The following is a 15,115-nucleotide window of genomic DNA, read 5'->3' on the forward strand; positions in this document are numbered from 1 at the left end:
ATAACTTTGGTATATGATAAATCATATGACCTTGCCCGAGGCCTTAATGAAGAAGTAATGCGGCATTTTTAGTACCAGGTTGTAGGCAAAGGAAATTAATTTTGGAAAAAAAAAAAAAAAAAAAGATTTAGGGCGTTCCTTGCCAAATCAATCCCTCAAAAACAGCATCATTCGATTCTTATTCAAATTTGGCACATATTTTAATATTAGTTAAAAGCTCGAACCCCAAAATTTCATTTTTTTTTCTTCCTCTGTTCTATCGTATAATAGCTTAAATCTTTCATGCGTTTATAAATAACTGGAAAAAATTCGGTTTTTATTATTATTATTATTTTTTTTTTTGTAAAATATTAAAGTTAAGTTGAATATGTTGAAAAAATAACAAATATTTATATATATTAATGAAAAAATTGGAATTAAATAACTAAAAAAATATGTACCAATTCCTCTTCATTCTTGCAAAAATTATCAAAAAGTACACATTTTAACGTCACACACTATAGGTAAATGGAGAAATAAATATTATAAGGAATTTTCCTTGATTTTTGTTTCAAGATTGTTTTTGTTTGTTTTTTGTATTGACGCAGCCATTAAATTTCATAAGTATTATTATAACTTATGGGACCCTACATCATGGATCATGTCACAAAAATAAATAATCAATAATGTGGGTGTATTATTTTACTTTTACACTTTACTAAAAAGGATAATTGCGCTACTTAACCCCTAGGAATGAGAATGCATCCGCAATTAGTCTTCCAACACAGCTGTGTAGTTGTTTTTTTTAAATGTAATATATCTTTGTATGCTTCCCATTTTGATAAATGATCACTCCTTATTTATTAATGTTTATATTTTGCTTTTTGATAATAATAGGCATGTCTTTAAGTGCCTCTCTCTTCCCACTAATGATGTAACTAGAATCATGCAAAAAAAAGTGTGTAAATATTACAAACATGTAGTAGGGTCATCATGATCACCAAATAACTCAATTACGTGCATAAAAAGTCAAACGTCGAATGGGCAAATATATATATTAGAATTCCCCTCATGAATATGTAATATATTACATATTCATGAGAACATCATTAGAAAGTTAATAAAAACCATCATCAACAGATCAATGATGCAATGGAACACATGTATATTTCTTCAATTCTACATAAGTAATCATGTCATTCTCATAGAGATGTGTCATGCTTTTAAAATGTAAAAAAATGAACTGAAAAGTCCCGGCCTTAACAAAGATAACACGTTTTTTTTCTCAAGATTATTATTGTTTTTTTAAAATTATTATTAGTTTGTATTGTTGATAATATGAAGCGAAGTCCCCATAACACTTTCAAGCCGTTCCTTTGCTTGAATTGTATTTTTACCATCAATAAGCAGTCTAAAATTAAATAACACAAAATTGTTTTTGACCCTTTGTTTCGGAAATATCAAAAGTAGCGTTCTCACTTAGCACAGTAACTCACAAACTAAAGAACAATTTGTCATGAAATTTTTACTGCCAATATGTATAATTAGCTACTATATAAAATACCTAGGTAATGAATGTGGTGTCAGCCAAACTATACAAAAAATAATTGCTTTTTTTAAATACTTTTCCTAGGTTTTCTATGTAATATTACTGGATATTATATATAATTACCAGTAATTGTTTAGGCAAAGTATTCAATGTTGACAAGATGGGATTAGAAAACTTTATTATGAGTTAGGCATTTGAAATAACGAACCTTAAAAATACTTAAAAAACTGAGACTGAAAACGGAAAACCTGGAATGACAATATTTATTATATTATTCGTAAAAAACTGTTTTGACACTCGAATGTTACACACACACACATCTTGAGGTTAAAAATCTTGTTACATTCGGAGAAACTGACTTATCCTTATGACTTATTGCAGCGGGAATGACTAGAAATTCATTTTTAAATTGCTTTTAACTTTCCCCCCCGCAAAGATACCTATTATTTTGGCATTTTGTATTGCACATACATTTGACAAATCCTTGATCGCTTCCTGTAAATTGAGAAATGTAATCAATGAGGGATTTCACGGTCAGGGACATCTTCAATTTTCAACAAATTATTGTTGCATAGAGTGAATTGCGATGGGGTATATAGTTGTTTTAAGATTCCTTCTGTAGTTCGAAGCCTGTAAAATCCACCTTCCGTCTCCTTCATAACAACAGCTAAGAGATTAAGCGATTGGCGATACGTCGGGAATTGTAACTCATACCGTTGAATTCAATCACGTAGTCTGCAACTTATAGTTATTATATATTTTGCCGACATGTGACCCCGGCATTATATATCATACCTAGGCAATGTATAAAATTTCATTTATTATAATGTTTGCCTGAGACCATCAGGCATTATGTACATTACGTAGGTATTATATATAATACCGGGTGTTCATGCATTGCCGGTAACAAGTTTATGTATATATAGCGCCACCTATAAGCAAATCCCGGTATTTTTGCGTCGATGCGTTACTTGTTAACAATTTGATCATGGATATTAGGTAAGGAGCTAGTAGATTTGGGGTTCTGGTTGGAAATCCTATACAGACCTGAGATTGCTATATATTTGGTTTTCGTCCTATATAATAATTCGATCAATAACCGCCAAATAGAAAAATTTGATCTAGACAGACTAAATTGATAAATTGTGTATTCTTTTTTGTTTATTTATTAATCAGATGGAGTTGCACTGATGAAGAATAAGTAAAGATTATAGTATTACAATTACTTCATGGGACCTAGGAATGGTCTTTGATGTACATATACATAATTTATATTTCTTTCTCTAGAAGTGACCGTGAATCGAACTTCTGAAGAAAATATATAAAATATATCTGCGAAACTGGGTGCAGCTTTCAATCTGAACAGGGTATTTTTTTTATTTTCCAAAGCTGTTATCCTTATTATTTCATTCTTGAAGGCAGAACATTTAAGTAAAAAGTAATCACATTTTTAAACTTTAGAAATGTTTAAGTGACTTACTAAATATTTTGCCAATTTTACCCCCCAATATCAATTGGTAGAGCAACAAAACCAAAGGATTCTTGTGAAACAAATTTCTATAACAGACCAAGGACCACTGAGGTGGAGGGCAAAGGATATTGTGAGTTAGCGCTTCTTGACGAATGAATGAGATATGAGGAGATCATCTTCTGGTCCAAGGATCTCATTACCAAGATGAAAAAGTCGACAAGAGCCTTGACAGGAAGCCTCTGGCCACAAGGACCAAAACACTCAAAAGTGGTATTAAGATAACTTGGCAATCTTCTGGGCCAAGTCAATGTGGCCTTCATCCTTTCCATAATACAACCCTCTTGAGTATAGAATCAAAGGCATCATCAGGGAGAAGGCATGTGTAACCTTCCATGTGAATGAAGATACCCTAAAGGCTGCTGTGGAGAATGAGTGGGTTAATGTGTCGGATTACGTGAAGAAGGTCTACAAGGCCTTTTATACATAGGATAAAGACAATGGTGGAGGTCAAGGGAGACCACTTTGAGATATAATTCTTATATAAAGTATCGGATACACTGTTCCCTAAACTGTCATGTTCTTACAACTTGTACTTTTTGAGAGTCTTGATGGAAATTGAGCTCTGGAAAATTCGTTCCCAATTCGGTGAGTCGGTTATGTGTATACATTAGTATCTTGATATACGAGTCTCCCAACACACTTGTTTTTGAGATATGAGCTGTTATCTGAGAAATAATTTGCATTGTCATTGTTTTGTTTTTAGATACTTCAAGTTTATATTTTTTAAAGTTAAATATTACTTCTTTTATTTGGACGCATTTTAATACTTACGAGCTCCGTCTAATAACAATTTAAACTCGTATGCCAAGGTAGTATTGCATAAAACAAGAAATATAATCGGTTTTGGAGTGAAATGTTTGGAATTCAAGAATCTACCCTACAACAAAATAACAAAAAATGTTGGTACTCTAAGTATTATTGTGGTTATAAGCTGCACTTTTGTGGTTTTACAAGGATATTGTATGAATTTATTTCTATTTACACATATGTAAGATAAGTAAGCCCTTGTATGTAGAAAGGAATGACTAACAGACTACAGAGTGCGTCATATCTATGTCTTATAAGATCAATTTGACTGACCTTTCGTAAACAACACATATTTTTGTGGTCAAGCACCTTATTTTTTCTTATCCTCCACAAACAAAAGGGAGAAAATGTGACGCCATACTACAAAGGTCGTCTCTGGTGCCGGGGGAAAATGTAATTGACAAATTGTCATTAAAAACCAGATAAAGGACTAACGTTAGAAGATACAAAATAACAAAAAAAAAAAAAAAAAAAAGGCCAAAATTCGTTCAAGGTCTGTAAGAACTAAATCTATTGTCATATTCATCATTGTTTGTACATCATGGACAGGCTATGGGCACAATACCAATATTTTTGGACAGATTCAGATACTAAAATTTGGTATTGATATTTGGATACTTTTTTAACTAAAAATGTATACCAAAAAAGGGCAATTCACATGACCATACAGAGACATCCGTGTTTTAGATTGGGGCAGGGGCTAGCTTAGATATATGAAGACGTTAAAAAAAAATATAATACAACTTTCATCCTTGTTTTTTTTTTTTTTGTCTTTTTCAGATTTATTTAATTCATAAATGTAGGACTAGGACTGGAACAAAAACGATGACAACGAGTCAAAATGGCTCCTCACAATGTTTTGTATTTTTTCTCTAAGTTTAATATAAAATATTACAAATAGAAAATGTTATATTTCAAATATTGCATGTTATATCAAAAATTGAATTTATGTTCACATAGAACACATACAAACAGACCTTTTTAATATGTAATATTCCTGGAATAGTTTAATATTAATATTTAATTATATTTTCTTTAATATGACATACACTGAGAAGAGAGAGGTTTGTTATTTGAGAGCTTGGATTTTTGAATTTATATTTAGTAAATATCCCAATTTTTCTAACGACTACATATCTTGGTAGCTCCTACCCAGAAAATTACTTTTTCAGCATATGAATGCATATTTTTAAATCTATTTTGAAAGTAACAAGAATACCCTTGCGAATGTTGTGACCATTAAATCCCTATTTTGGTTAAATCAGAAGTTATATAATATTTTAAGCTAATAAAATACAGCATTAAGGTCATAAGACCAAAGGTCTTATTTCTTCTAAATTTATATTTAAGCGTGTGTACTACTAGGGTCTCCAACTTTTAGGGTATGGTGTGAAAACCAAAAACCTCTTGGAGTACAGGAATGGAAATTCGCCGATCACGTTCATGTATCATTTTCTCGACTTGTACATAGACTAGATAGCTGAAACTTTTATTTTTTTTGTAACTAATTGTTTCAGCTTTAATATATCGATGTATGAACTAAATTATATCACTCAACCTTCATTAATGATTGAATTAGTAAGTGTTTAGATTTCAATTGTCCATCCGGTATGACAAATAGTAAACAAAACGAAACAAAGTCTTACCTTGAACAATATATGAAGCCATAAGAGCCGCAGTATTGTCATTACATTGAAGAAGACCCGTCGCAAGATCCCTTTTAATTTGAAGACTAAAGAGATATCGCGTGTACTCCTCTTCAATCTGTGCTGGATCTGGAGTGTAGAATTTGACACAGAAAAGGAATAAGGGCTCAGATGAAGTCAATGCGATTTGATGATTCATCTGTTTTTCAACATCCACCCAGTACTAGAGAGTAAAAAAAATAAAAATCATATATGCTTATTATATACTTAAAAACTAATTATACACTATATTTAAGCAATTAGATTTTAATATATTAAAGATAAATGTACGTTCTATACATTTTTTGATGAATACGAAAAAGAAACATAAAAAAACATCTGGAGTATTCTTTCATGAAATACATAATTAATGATTTAATAATTGCGTTGATATATAAATTAGATACATATATATATATGTCATTTATTTATGAGCCTATTTTGTACAATACATGGAGTGTCCCCTTTATTGGATTTTTGCACTATACTCTTTTCTATTGGAAGTCATGCTAAATAGGACTGCGGTACCATCCAGACCCACTTGTCGGTCCTTCAAAAAGGTAAAATCCATCCCTCGTGACGTCATTGTGAGTATTGTTTTATTTATTTATTATTATTCCGTTATAAGATAAAATATCTACAACATGTTTGAAGATTTGACCCCAGTTTCACTGCCAAAAGTTTTAAAAAATACATATATTTAGAGTAGGAAATGAGCATTGAGAATTGTTTTATAAATCTTTTCTGAGGTAAAGATGTCTGTAGATTATGATCTTTTAAAACTTTATCTTGTGTCATTCAGCCAAGAAATTTGCATTTATGAGCGATTTCCCCAAAAAATGACTGTTTTGCGTAGCACAAAATTTGAAATCCCAATTTTGTAGACGTTTAAAATCTACATATGTACATTTAAAAGACAATTATTGATGTTAAAATGATATATAGTACCCAGGACTTTAAAATAAAACTTATATGCTCAGTTTTTTCTTCTTTAACTTTTGTGCAATGGCCGTTGAAAAAATAAGTAATACGGATAATCAATCATTCAAAACTTTTCAATAAATATTTGGCCTTTGGTAGCTATATCTACTAATAGGAAAGACATACAGTCTTAATTTACGCATCATTTTATTGGTATGAAAAAAAAAAAAAAAATGGAGACAAATTTCGAATTTTTAAAAAAAAGTCCAATTGAAGTACAAACATTAAATTTTTGTAGAAAAAAAAAATTCCACTATATTAATTTTCTAGTAAAGAGTAAAAATTATATCATTGGGGGGTCAAATGATAGAATATTTTACTTTTATTTCATGACTTAGAAAAGTAATAAATAAGCATCGGAATCGCAAATTACATATTATTTTCCCGATTCCGATTAATCGTCCCATCACTACTTAAAAATATAATTAGGAACTCTTCCGAAGGATTAATCAGAATACAAATGGCAGAAAATTAATTATAGAATATAAAAGTGTACCTCATCTGCAATCATTTATATCATTATAATTATGCACATGTAGTCCAAAATATGTGGAGCCTTAGCTCCACATAAAAAGGAGTTAAAACGATTTTTCTCAAAATTGGAACTCAATTAAATTTATATTCTTCGACAAATATTCGTCAAGTTCTATCAAAAAAGATTATTTGGGTGTGCAGCAAATCCAAATTAAATTATACAAAATTGTCACAATAAAAAAATGATAAATTGAGGCTTTTATAAGGACCAAGTTAGTAGGGCGTCCGCAAGGGGTAGGCTGGAAGGCTGTATCCCCCTCCCAAAAAATGGATTTTTTACTTTTAACTAGAAAATTTAATATTAAAAAAAATTTCCAAAAAATTTAATTTTCTGTCAATAGCTATGGATTTTTGATTTTTTTTTATAAACATCTATGGATTTTAGAAATTTCTTTACAAAAAATTAATAATTGAAATTTAATTTGTGAATTTTTTTTTTCACAAAAAAAAAATTAATTTATTTTCTAATAGAATTATGGAAATTTTATTAAAATAATTTTTTGAGAATAGTTAGGGATTTTATAAATTTTTTTTCTAAGAAAGTTAACAATGTTTTAATATTGTTTCGAAAAAATGTTATGTAAGACAAAAAAAAAATATTTTAAAAATGTAATTGAAAAAAAAAAAAAAAAGATTCAAGGAATGTTATGTTTGAAATTACATTTCCAAAAAATTTAATTTTTGAAGTTACATTTCCTAAAAGATTCCAAAAATGTAAAATATATATATTTTTATTTTTAAATTAATTTTTTGAGAATAGCTATGAATTTTTGAAATAATCTTTGAATTTTTTTTTTTGCTATATATAATATATGAAAAAAAAAATCAATTTTTTTAGATATATAATATATATATTTTTAAAAAATCAATTTTTTTTAAATTTTTATTAGAAAACACCAAAAAAACCAAGCCTCCCCCAAAATATCATCCTAAAAATGCCCCGTTATCGGTATATTCAATTAAATAAAGTTTATAAACTATAACCACAATTATTGTGTATTTAAACTCATCCCACAAACTTGTGTACAAAGTTTATAATTGACTGAAATATGTTCTAAAATATAAATTGGGATTTTTCTACTCCCTCTGATTTTTGTTCAAGATTGAAATACAATATATGTACACTATTGAAGAAAATATAAAATCTGATGTAATCTTACCGTAACACCAAGTTGGTCCTGATATTCTAATCCGAAATAATCTACTTCCAAGAGATTTAACTGTTTACAGACTTGATCAAAAAGGATTTTACCCTGAGCTTTCACCTGAAAAATAATTAATTAATTGTTATAAATAGACATAGACCAAATTTAATAGATATACAAGGTTATGCCATCATATAATGGGGATTGCCAGAATTTTTAATTGGATGCACCTTTCCGACTGCTGGGCAGGACAGACATATTTAGACGTCATAGAGTATAATAGCGGTACTCTAACAGTAACAGTCAAGGAAGGCGATATATAGCTACTCTTGGTTACAGTTATACTCTTTGACGTCATTATTAAAAAGCTTGGGGGAAGTCAAACATCAGTTGGAAAGGCGTTATGATATAACCTTGTATTTCTATTAACCTTGGTATAGATCAGAACAACGGGATGGATGTAGGTACTCACTTGAACTTGAAAGAGCGTGATGGAATCATCCAACATCTTGACCTTAACTGCCATCATTTTACCCGCTCGCATTCGGGGTGGAGGGGTTCGTCCTCCACCCACAGAGCCTCTTCCGCCAATTTCATCCCCTCCGGAGGCACATCCCGAAATTGTTCCGCAGTCTTCATCACCGCCACTCTGTCGACGATGATATTGACGGTTTAAAGTCCCTTCGCGGCTAATGGACATGACACGTTGTTATAATGGAATGGATGCAATCTTTGATAGAATGCTAAACTTGTGGTGAAGGTTATCAATAGTATGTTTGTAGGATAGTGGGGAATCCAAAAAGAAGGGTGGAAGACTCCTGGTGAAGATTCCGCTTCTGTTCTTCTTTTTCGACGACGTCCTCGTTTTGAGGATGAATAATCGACGAAAAGGAGCAGCTAAAGAGGACAGAGTGAAATGCCAATGTTGGATCCCTTTTTCAAGAGCTCCTTTGTACTTTATCTGCATGGTGAAGGTTCAGATTTGATAGATCCAGGTGCCTAAAAATAAGAGTGTACATCAAAAAAAATATTCGAATAAATGACAAGATATATAAGAATCAAAAATATACAGGGTTGGGTATCAATTGTTTCAAAATTTTGTTTTATTTTTTCTATGTGGAAATAGACAATTTATATATTTAAAAAAGATAATTCTCCGACTCGCATTGTAAGAAGCTAGAAGAGACCCATTAATCGAATTACACTATTTAAAAATCATAAGATTACAAAAATTCCAAAAATCAAACCCTCCAAAATATAAACCTGCGCACACCGCTGAACTCTGTGTAGATGTAAAATGATGAAATGACATGAATTGAGAAAATTATGAAGGCATTTATTTGAATCTACCTACGAAGAACATAAAACAAGAAGTAACATGAGAAATAGAGATATTATTCAAATAAACATTTGTGTCTTCTTCCCCTCTCGTTGTATTAATAATCAGGGATTAAAGTTCTTCAGTCATAAATACCTATATCCGTAAGAAATTGTTCCCAAACAATATTATGTCATATTAATACTTAAGTGAAAATAAAGTAAACAAATGGAAAAAAGAGAGGAAGACTCATTTCGCAAGATATATGTATAGTAGACAGAATTACGAACAGAAAGACAAATATATATATATATACATATATAATTATCAAATACATAAATCAACATTTTATTCAACATCCTTTCTCTTATATAAATACCGGGAGTGCAATGACCCCATTTCTATATATTTGTACCTATATATATCTCCTTCCTCTTAAAAGGAAGGATAACCTGCAATCAGTAAACGCCAATAATAAGGCATGTAAGCGTTCCTGTATTTTGGCGTTCCGTTCAGTTTTACGTTTTTTATGTTTTCGTTTTTTTCGTTCGGCGTTCAGCCATTACATCCGTTCCGTTCCTCGATTCAATCATAAGGTAGTGTCATATACACTGTACGACAGCAGATCGCAACATCCACTTTGATAGCGTCAGGAAAGCCTCATTTGAGAACTAGGTTTCAAGATTTTTTAACACAATAATTGGGTAAAAATTAGGTTTCAAATGAGTTACAACTGACTAAAATCGGTTCATTCAGTGTCGAGATGGAGTCCAGGAGGCTAAGTAAAGCCGATTTTATTAGCGCCAAGCAACGCAACAAGAAACAAAAACTGTACCGTGGACTAGTCGAGAAACTCCTAGAACGACTGCTACCTCACCTACACAATCTCTGAGGTTCCGCCGGTCAACCCGACTAAGTTTTCAGCATGATGCTGGGAAGCGTGGCATCAGACAGGAAGAGGATACTCCCGTATGGGTTCCCGTACGGCCTGAAAATGGGGGCCAAGAAGTATCAGGACGTCCTCAAGGAGATTTTTTCCCGATTAATGGGAAAATGGTTTGTGCCCTCGCTCCGTGTAATGAGGAGCGAGACATGAATCCTCTAGGACAGGGATTGACAACCTATGGCACGTGTGCCACTGTGGGCACACAGAGGCATCCTCACTGGCAAGGGCAAATTAGAAAATATTCCCATAGCTTGTTTGTGTGTTTTTACCATTATTGTTGATAGTGGTACACCCATTGATTAGAAATGTTGAAGTTTGCACTCTATGTCTTCAAGGTTGCCTAGCCCTGCTCTATAGTATGGTATCTACCCCTCCTGTACCACTGCCACAATGTATATGTCTCCCAAGCGTTCGTCTTTGCTTTATCGGGCCTTTAAATCATATTTAAAAAGTAAAAAAAAAAGTATAAACTTTGATATCCTGATTTTTTTGTAAGTACTATTGGAACGGAAAGCTAAAATCTCATTTTAGGCGTACATATTCTTCCCCTTGAAAAATAGAAAAATAAAATAAAATGTGTACCACTAAGATCAGTCATAATTTGCATTAAATATTTTAAAAACAAAGGAAAAAATGAATGACAATAATAAGTTCTAGCCCGACGCAACCTATTTTAAAATTCAGATATCAAGTATTTTTGAAAGAAGTTATGTTGAACAGATGAAAGTACTTTGTAACTACGACATTTTAGCTATCGTAGTTACCCTAAAATATCGATAAAGACCTGTCCTAAGACTGACACATTTGATTAGGACCGGACTGATTGGACTGCAGTCTTTTTAGACCGACCCAAAACTAACGATACATGCCCATCAATACTTTGGTTTACAATATATCACAACTCAAAAATGCATCAAAATGCTAATGACTTCATATTAAAAGCCAACGAACTCAATTGTTAGATTGAGTGACGGATCTAATATTTCATTTCTGAGTAGGACTAAATATCAATGACAGCCCGTGTCCTTGTGTAAATTTCTCGTGGAACGACCCTTGGATAGTAGCAATTCATTAATAATACCGTTAGTCTTAGTCCCACCTTCTCTTTGCAAATCTTTCAAAAATGTCGTCCCTCTCTACATAATAATATCTATTGAAAGAAATAGACCATATCCAGTTTCAGTTTCATTTATTGTTTTTTAACATTCTGATAAAGCGCTTTAAATCAGGTAAAACGTATATCATCTTGTAGTTGTATGTACGTATATGATTTTATTTTTTTGCAGACATGCAATCCAGATAATTGTTTTAGTCATTTCAATATCATATCATTATATATACATATGTACAATATGTAGACATACTGTACTAATCAGTTGTACTGATTAAATGTCTTTTAACTGTTTACCTTATAATGACTATTTCATTTATTGTTGTTTAACGAGAATTGTGTAAAATTGAAGATACATCTAAAGATTAAACTTAGTAATATAAACATTTGGACCAGCTTTCCAATTTTCTACTACTCTCATCTTTTCTATTATGTGGTATTATTATGTGTATACGTAAATTGGGAGAAATTGAATTAAACCTATCTAATTAAGCTGCGAATCACGTCTTGATTTGGATTATTAAAGCAATGTTTGTTTGTATATTTTCCTTAAAGCAATTTTTGCGTGTATCCTAGGACTGCGTAGATAATTAATATAAGAAAAAAAAATGAGCAGAGGACTCATATCTTAGAACGAGCTTAAGATCATATTAAAAAAAAGAAAATAGAAGTACGTTATATAAAATAAAGAATGTAGTTTAGCAACGAACCCAAGAGCGTTCTAGAGACTTAAGTACTCTCTGGCTCAGAGTGGGATATTTATACAAAAAATGAAGCGGTTATTCCTATTCTTTCATTCTTGAGGAGAGAACATCCAAATATTGATGAGTAACTACGTGTGAAGGTGCTCATGAAAAACCTAGAATAAGACTTGGGTTTTTTTTGGGTGTAGTTATCTTAAATATTTTTAAAGCAAAGTGTGCCTGTTGTTCGACGCCTGATAACTCTGGGCAACGCCTGCGAGTGTTTCATCTGCGTACAACTCGTATAGCTGGACAGGGGAGACCCCCGGTTTAAAGAGTGAGACCAAAGAAGTTTGGCTACAATTGAAAAAAAATCAAATTTCGATCCAGAGTATGAAATTGCGCCATCTCGACCCAAACATCCCTCCAAATCAATCTCCAACCGAATCTGAACACTAATATAGTGAGTGCTTCAAATTGAATATATATATATATGTATAAATAAAATTCCACTTGAAGAAGACATATATGGAAGTGTAACTCCTACATGCGTGACCATGCAAATGCCAAAAAGCGGGTTTTGTTTCTTTTCTAAACAATGCACCATTATACTTCTCTTTTTTTTTTTTGTTAAATAATTATCATACATAGGATGATAAATCAAGTGATTTATTTCTTTAATTATATATTATTTGAGAGTTTTACTCTGTAGTGTGTACTATGTGCATAAATCAAAGTTGATTATTGCGTCATTTATTTTAACAGCTTCTTCTCCTTCTCTTTTATTGCATTTCCATGTGATGCAACTAAAACAAACTCTATTTGAATTATCTATATTATTAAAGCAAAGTTTGTCCGTATATATGTAGGGATTCGTGAGCGTTCATTTGAGGAATCTTAATTTCAGATAGTGTCATCTTAGCAACATTCATTCCAGCAATTATTTATTTGAAGGACCTTTTCTTCAACATTACTCACTTGAGTGACTATTCCATATAGTAAACATATATACATTTTGTTGTTTTTAGTAAAAGGCTTGGGACGGATCTCTTTGAGTGCTCCATTATGAGTCTGTTAGCTTCATTGGATGAAGACATATTCAGCTTTCTTAAAGGACAAAAGATAGTCCCCTTGGTCTATAGCTACTCCTGGTTTACTGTATGAAAATGTTTCTGAAATGAAGGACGTTGAAAAAAAGCTCGCCCAAATAAGTACTTGTTCATAATGATTGTTGTTGATTATTGTTACTCATCATGTAGATAGATTTTTTAGTGTATCTTAAATTTGATCAAACTTATTTTAACAACGAATGTGTTTAGCAAAAGCTCTGCAAGAGGGCGCTCTAGAGACTAAACTATTCCCTGGCTCATTACCTCATATTAAGAAAAAATATCAAGTTTTTTTAATCATTCTGGAGGAGAGAACATCCAAGTATTGAGTAGGCACCTGTGAGTGTGCTCATGAAAAACTGAGAGTAATACTGAAGATTTTTTGGAGAGTGATCTTCTATATTAGTAAAGCAAATAATGTTAGTTTATCGAGGCATAATTACTTCGGGCAATGCTGGATACTACCGGTAGTAACTACTTTGTTCAATAACTTCTACCTTTTGGGGGATTTTAATCATTACTAATAGCTGTAAAAAAAATAATTAATACCGGTGCGCGTAAAATAATCATACAAGTTAAGATAACAATTTGTGTAAATCCCCAACTTAAAATTAAACCATTAGCAATGTCGATATGTAAAAAAAATGTGTTTTTTTTTTTTTTTGTATTTATGACGTCATTCGTCTTCTTTAGTTTGTTCTACATACCGGCAGCACGTGACAGGGTAAGCTCATGTGAAAATTTTCGTATCTTGAAGATTTAACCACATGACATATTTGCCGCATTTTTATGCATCTAAATATTATAAGTTCAAACTTAATACCTTTATTTTTTATTGTTGAACCTCAGCTATAGATAAGAAGAGAAAGAATAGCAAGGGAAAAAAAGGAGAAGTGTTTCTAAGGACAAAGGACTCATAAATCCGGGATCATGGGTATATTTGGAAAAAACTTACTCATAGTCTTGACCTTAATGAGGCAGGAAGAAATGTAAGAAACTCCATGGATAGAAAAAAATAATGTTAAACTGTAAGAACTATAGGTAAAGTTTAAATAAATACAGAGTGGTCCATTAAAATCAAAGCACTTTGAATTTTAAACTACGACAAGTTATAATTTATTAATTAACAAATTAAATTACAACAAAATTAATATTAGAAAGTGAGGTGTGTCTGAGCTCTGATGCCTTCCAGGCAGCCAAAGGCCAGTCTCCCACTGTCCTCTGTCATGGCGTCCCAGTACTGACTGATAGTGCCTTTGAGGGCCTCGGTGTTTGGATGACGGACCTGCAGGCCTTCTCCTCGACAAGCACCCAAAAGGTGTAGTCAAGAAGTTTGGCATAAGGGCTACAGTAGGGTGAAAAGTCAGAGAAAAGAGTTCAAAAGAACTCGAAAGCCTAAATTCAAAACAGCCTTGCAACTGATGATATGGTTTGTTTTTTCCCCTAACTGGTTTCAAAAGTGGCATCTCCATCCTCACAAGACCCTTTCTGTCCCCTTTTTAGATAGTTCTCTGACCAGTCTGATGTGAATCCCCGAGATCTCTTGCATGAGTAATCATGGACTTGAGGGGAATTGCCTCGGTTGTTTTCTTTACCTCATCCAGATCCAGTTTGGTCATTTTGACAACGTGTTGGTCATTTTGACAACGTGTTGGACATGCATACAGTGTAGACAGGGATCCTGAAGACCCCCCAACTGCTTTTGGTGTACGAATGGAAATTCGTCAATCAAGTCTC

General features: G+C 32.1%; 1 protein-coding gene across 4 annotated transcripts in view; it reads right to left on the reverse strand.

The window, feature by feature from the left end:
* Cdep (Chondrocyte-derived ezrin-like domain containing protein) overlaps positions 1-15,115 on the reverse strand; it is a 99,249-nt gene that overhangs the window by 44,663 nt on the left and 39,471 nt on the right. For all 4 annotated transcript variants that reach the window (XM_071887815.1, XM_071887814.1, XM_040710921.2 and 1 more), the window contains exons 2-4: positions 8,684-9,210; positions 8,227-8,331; positions 5,513-5,735 (exon numbers count right to left, since the gene is read on the reverse strand). In XM_071887815.1, the coding sequence (XP_071743916.1) occupies positions 5,513-5,735; positions 8,227-8,331; positions 8,684-8,911 (556 nt within the window). In that variant the 5' untranslated portion in view covers positions 8,912-9,210. The remainder of the gene's footprint in view (positions 1-5,512; positions 5,736-8,226; positions 8,332-8,683; positions 9,211-15,115) is intronic.

The sequence above is a fragment of the Lepeophtheirus salmonis genome, chromosome 4, assembly GCF_016086655.4.
Source record: "Lepeophtheirus salmonis chromosome 4, UVic_Lsal_1.4, whole genome shotgun sequence".
In the NCBI taxonomy this organism is placed as follows: Eukaryota; Metazoa; Arthropoda; class Copepoda; order Siphonostomatoida; family Caligidae; genus Lepeophtheirus; species Lepeophtheirus salmonis.